Genomic DNA, 6,471 nt, shown 5'->3' on the forward strand with positions numbered 1-6,471 from the left:
CTGACTATATTCTCATGTATGTGTTATGTGTTAAAAGTTGACTATATTATAAGGTGACTGCCATGTGATGTGCTCATTAAGCTAGGGTAGGAGTTAGCTATATTTATAATGTACATGTGATGTGCTCAGCAGGTTATTTTGCCCCAACACCCTCTCGGATGCCAGGCCGAAGCAACATTTGTTTCACTACGACTCCTTTCAGCTGCCCACCCCTCCTTCTCCAGCAAAAATTACAGAAAACGGGCCCCTCTACTTCTGGGCCCCTTGAATTGAGGGACCCGTCCACAACCTGCTAAAACGTCTGCAATACCAGGCTTGGCCGCTGAGCACTGGTGGATTGCGGAAATATGCACTGTTCCTGGGGGCTTGCGAAACACCCACATTGATGAGTCACATGACCTGGGTCACGTGGTCCGACGCGCCTACGTGGATGAGTCACATCACATGACCTGCGAGTCACGTGGTCCACAACACCCCTTTAAGAGGCAATGCATAGTCCATCTAGTACGCTGACATTTCTGTCTCCAACTCAAGTTCATAGCCACCATGTCTCCCCAGCCTATGATGTGCGGAGGAACCAGCCCAGACAAGCCCGCGACCCAGGAGGTGCAGGACCTCTGCGACACGGTGAGTGAGGAGCGTTTTTGAGGCTTATATCTGTAGCCCCATACTTCTACCCCGACTACATTAATAACCAGGAGGGTGATGGCCGGACTCGGAGGATCGACTTTGTTCTTAGAATATGAAATATTTGGATGTCGTTGTCTAAATGTTATTATATACCGAACAGGTCAAGGCGTCCGCTGAGGGTAAAGCGAACAAGTCTTATGAGGTCTTCATGGCCAAGACCTACAAAACCCAGATGGTGGCTGGAACCAACTTCTTCATCAAGGTGGTCCCCTGGCCGTGAAACGACCACCCTATGAGTGGCATTGTTCATGTATTTATGTTCTAAGGATTGTTTGTTTTAATTGGTAGCATTATCTGACGCTTCCTCTTTATGAACGTGGTTCTTTCCCATAAGGTCCATGTGGGAGGAGAGGACCACGTCCACCTCCGGGTCTTCAAAGAGCTGCCGTGCAACGGCGGGAACGTGAAGCTGTCCGACATGCAGGAGTCCAAGTCCCACCAGGACCCCCTTGAGCATTTCTGATCCAACACTAAAATATAATAAAATGAGGGATAAAGTGCCTAAATGATATTTTAAAGATCTTTTTTTAAAAACAGGACCAGTGTTTTGTTTTTGTTTTTTTCCGTTTTATGATTATTAAATGTCCCTTGTCATGACTTATTAGAGCCTCAGTCAATGCATTGGTATATTCGCCATACAATCTTAATAAAATAAACCATTTTCCTAGGATGGCTGCTGTTTCATTGAATAACTATGAACTGTTGATTTCCTCAAACACTGTCACTTCCTGTTTTTTGATGGATGGAAAACGAATTTAACTACCAATGTATTGGTATCATGACCATACAGGGATATGGACATCTGTGACAGATGATCTGTCACAAGCTGCATCATAACGCTTCCAGAAAGGAACACTTGTACTAAAGAATACAGTATAAACAGATGTATGGTATTTATAACGGCAATACGTAGATCAAAACATGTTCTCTTAAGAAAAGCCATGGTTTGTCCGCACGTTAGCACCAGCGCACAGCCTGATCAGTGTTGACTACAGCCTGGCTCTGCCCGCCTAAGTACTTCCGCTCAATTTTGATTTCCCTTCAGTACCAAATGAAATGAAGTACGAGAGTCTGGTAGGACCAGGCTAATTTAGAGCAACATCGCGTCATTCATGGTGTGATCGTATCTGTAATCTGATCGGATCAATACATAAATACGTACGTACGCATGGGAGTCATTTAATTATATAGCGCGCGTGAAATTCATAACCTCAAGCTTGCTCTATTCATTTGCAACCGCGTTTTAGTAAATCGCACGCACACTTTACTAAAATGCGTGTGGGCTTAACCATGGACCTATTAAAGAACACCCTTTACACGTCCCCAGCTCTGCGCCAGTGCTCGTAAGTCCCGCCTCTTCTGGTGGGCCCCATGGGACATATGAGATCGTAAACTTAAATGGGTTTCAATGCTTAGAAAGCAATTATTTTCTGGTCCCCGTCTTTATATGCCCCAGATAACACACATGTTGTTTGTGGATTTAAAATAATTGTTTTCATGCCAAGAGTTTGACCTTTTATTCTGCAATTGTTCAGTTAAAGGCTGTAGAGAAAGCACAATGAGAAAAGGCGCGTTCATGGTCCTGGTAATAATGGTGTGATCCAGATGCCTTGGACACCAGCTTTCCGGGTTGCACTTATGACGCCGGTCTCTGAACATTAATAGCAATCCCGTTCGTCTGCGTTTTTCTCGAGCCACCAAGGGCAGTAGCAAGCTGTCATTTATTGTTTGCTACAATAGACTCTATAGCAAACCGGCTTCAAAACAAACATTTACATTGAATTGCATGCCCAACAATGCTGTGCAATGCATAAATTGGATACCGGATTAAAGCAGAAATGTATCCAAGTGTATAAGAGCATTTAAAATCAACTTTGAATTGACCAACGTTGTACAAATGCAAAGAAAGTACATCTCACCTTACCATTCACTACGGGCGCAGCATCTTTGTATATCGCGTCATCTGGTAAACCTCACTGCACTCGGTCTACTCTCAGAATTCCGAGAGATGAAGACAAAAAGGGAGCTTGCCTCCGTGAAATGCCACAAGAAAGCTGGGAGAATTCCCCACTTCCAACTCGGAAGGCTGGTGTCCAAGGCATCTGGATCACACCATAATGAGACGCCTCGTCAGTAAAAGTTTTTCACAGCAGGGTTTATTCTATCCGATCAGTCAGAACTAAACAGAACTTTCAAGTTTGCACAACTTTGACAATTTCTTTGATGCCTATCACCTACTATCCTTTTGCTTTTATTTATGAGAAAAACACTGTATTGCCACTGTATTGGAGGATACACTTGCCCTTATCTAGATCTGGTCTACCAGTGAACGTTTAAAACTGAGAAAAGTCCATGCCAACAGACAATTACAACGTTAATCAATAGTAAATTATGTGCTATGATGGTTGATTCTTTTATATTGAGTAAAACCTTCATGTTCTACCATGGTCATGCACGTCACCAGTAAACAATACGTCACCAACTGGGCAAATCTGTTGTCAAAATCTGGCCCCTTCGGTATAACTTGAAACTCTCAACATGCCCTGACTTATAATGGTTTCACCTCTTTTCAATGCTGTTTTCCTCCTCTAGAGATCGCCATGTCTGTACCAGGGTTATGCGGGTGGTGACGTATATCATGCGCGCCGAGAGCAGCGAAGAGCTGTAGTTCACAAAGCGGCCTCACACAAAACCTAACATTATCAAACTTTAAGGTTAAGAGTCATTGTGATGGTTCTATAACACTTTATGGGTCGATTGGTCACTGTTTCGACTCCCTCTAGCGCATCTTGGCGGAAAAAGGGAACATGCAAGTTTCTGCCGGCGACCCGCCGCCCACTCTCGTGGGAGTCTCGGGTCTCGCGAAGCACTGAATTGCTTTACGGCATTACAGACCCACAAACACGGAAGCGGCTCGATAAAACCCCAAGTAGCAAAGGGATTGGTACTGTAATGACCTCGCCGGTGACATAACAATGTCCAGTCATAAGTATTTGAAGGAATTTTTAATGGTACGAAAACCAGATCACTGAAACGCGTAATCAACGGCAGAAATCCCACACAAAAACAAACACCGGTTACCCGGGCAACCCCCAACGTGCAAGCCCCCACCCTCCTGTTCTTCCAAGACCCTCCCCCAGTTGACCTAATGATTCGCCCCCACACGGATTGACAAGAAGAACATTGCAATACATGCACATAGAACAACTGGCATAACGGACAACAAAATACAATGCAACACATAACACACAAACTATTTAAATGTCCCAGGGTTGCTACATTGCCTCCCCCCTTCAAAGTTCCTCGTCCTCGAGGGAACAAACAAAGTCCCGGAAGCGACCCGGCGCCCTCCCCTCCCTACGAGGCCGCGTTGGGGCTACGGGGGGCTGGGGAGAAGCGCCTGGGGGCGAGGGGCCCACGAGCGTCAGGCCCGGGGGCGGGCAGGGGGAAAGGGAGGGGCGGGGCTGGGGGCCAAGTTGCTGACTGTGGTGATCGACAGGGAGGAGAGACAAAGATAGGGTTAGGTGGGGACCCAGGGCCAGAACACTGAGGTGTGCGTGTCCGGGGCCCATTCGCACCGGTGCGGAGAGCTGCAGGGCTCGCTGGAGCAGGTTGAGGGTTGGCGGTGCCTCGATAAGGGGCCAACCGGTCTCTGTGGAGGGCCACCCTCCTTCCCCGAGGTGGTAGCTGGACCCTGTACACCACCTCCCCCATTCTCTCAAGGACCCTGCATGGCCCGATCCACTCGCTATCGAGCTTCGGGCATCTTCCCTTCTTTCTGTGCGGGCTGTAGGTCCAGACTAGCTCCCCAGCCTCAAAGTGCCTGCCACGAGAACGCACATCATAGTTCCTTTGATTTAGACAGTATAGCTGTTTTGCCACACAATCGATACTGTTGATACACTTTGGGAACAAAATATGTGTGCTTAAGTTCAGACATCCCACCTCTGCATGCGTTAAGTCAGATGTGATAGACAACGCCCTCTTTCCCAGCCCTGCTTGCATGAGCTCCAGCTCGGCAGATATGGATGGGGTTGTGTCAGTTTTTGAACCAAGTAAGAAAAATGATACATCAAGTGGCTTCCACGTCTTCACAACTTTTGCTGGTCTTCTGACGAGGTGACTTCTGTTTTTTCCATTGTGTTTGAAAAATCCAAGGAAGGATCTATATGATTTTTAGAACAATCGTTATGTCACTAGGTCACAGTCACCAGGCCTAATAGATGTGTCAACTATTTAAAAATAAATCAGAACAGAAATCAGATTAAGAACAGAATCTGAACAAAAATTGCACTGAATTGCTGAAGCAATAGCACTACAATACCACTTTGTGACATACTATATATGATAGCACTAGTGCTAACAGGGATGATTAGGTCATTAAATGTAATGAACAAATTTAGTTTAATTCAATTTGCAAATCATAGGAATATGTAGAAACTGTATGGTTATTTTTGGAAGAAACATATTTGCAAGTGCCTTGAATCACAATGGCATATGGAAATGTTTAGCAACATTGTGTAACACCTGGAGTGGCCCTTTTGCTTTTCTACCTGACCATCTCAAACGCAACAGTAGGTCTCTCCATACTCGTACTCTGACCCTGTCTATGATCTTCAGTAATTGCTCTGGGTAGCAAAGACATGAAATGCTGAGCAGCTTCAGTTGCTGAACACTGGTCATACTGGAATGGGAGTTAAGGTGCATAACATTGTAATGTGATCATACAGAGCATAGCATAAATGTTATTAACAATTGATTCCAGTAATGCACAAGCTGTACAATACTACAGGACAATACTAGAAAACAAGTAATATTTGATCTCTTATTTCCCACAACGACACCATGAACAAATATAAATTTGAAGAAATGAGCCGATACCCTACCTGGGCCTGTGATCTGCCAGGTTGGTTTTCCATTCTGGGAAACAGGGAAAGTATTATTAGCTATGTGTTTAAGCCATTTTCACCACCAGTAACACAGATAATACCGTGTCAATACACATTCCCATACTTATAAAGCTAAGTAACCATAAAGCCATATTCCTAAAGGTTAATTTCGGTTGGTGGCCCAAAAGTTGGTTAATCGATATAAGCAGTTGGTGGCGCAGCGCCACTCAAACCTCAAACGTTGAAATACAATGTAGAAAACACAATGGAAATATGACATTGATGCTTGTTTCATGTATTAATTTGAGGAAGGTTACGGTCTCCTCATCGCTCCTAACAGATCTGAGGCCGTATTCACAAAGCATTTTATCTTACCGCTAGGAGTGCTCCTAACTCGTGCTAAAATATTTTACGTAGGAGTTTTTTCTTAAAATTTATTCACAAAGCCGCTGAGACCTACTCTTACTAAGGATGAACCACTAAGAGTGAACTAAGAGTGACGCGCCGTTGCTATGGATTACGTAGATTCTCGTGCACGAGTTTAGAAGCGGTCAGTGCGGTGATTGGTTGTTCAGACGAGCCCACTAAATCACCGAAAAACAAGGAAATAGCCTAGGCTAGAAATGAATTCCTATTAAGTAGTTATGGCCAGTGCAGTTAGCAGAATACACGCATGATGACAAGATTGTGCAGACCACGATAATGACGTTGTAGCCTACATGTGCAAGAGAGAGAGAAAGCAAACAATAAAAATACGTAAATTGCATTAAATCAAGGAGGCAATTAAAAGCACCCTGCAAACTATTATCCAATGAGCATATTTCAGCACTTAAACACTTTAAATAACAGCCCATACCGCCGTTCAAGTCCCCTTATCATGATGGATGATGAA

At 44.6% G+C, this 6,471-nt stretch overlaps 1 protein-coding gene across 1 annotated transcript; it reads left to right on the forward strand.

The window, feature by feature from the left end:
• Positions 1-465: 465 nt before the first annotated feature.
• LOC307088603 (cystatin-B-like) lies at positions 466-1,360 on the forward strand. Its single transcript, XM_079754540.1, has 3 exons — positions 466-627; positions 791-892; positions 1,025-1,360. The coding sequence occupies exons 1-3, from the start codon at positions 547-549 to the stop codon at positions 1,151-1,153; spliced, it is 312 nt and encodes a 103-aa protein (XP_079610666.1). The 5' UTR covers positions 466-546; the 3' UTR covers positions 1,154-1,360.
• The last annotated feature ends 5,111 nt before the right edge of the window (positions 1,361-6,471 follow it).

This window comes from Pollachius pollachius (genome assembly GCF_949987615.1).
Source record: "Pollachius pollachius genome assembly, chromosome: 17".
NCBI lineage: Eukaryota > Metazoa > Chordata > Actinopteri > Gadiformes > Gadidae > Pollachius > Pollachius pollachius.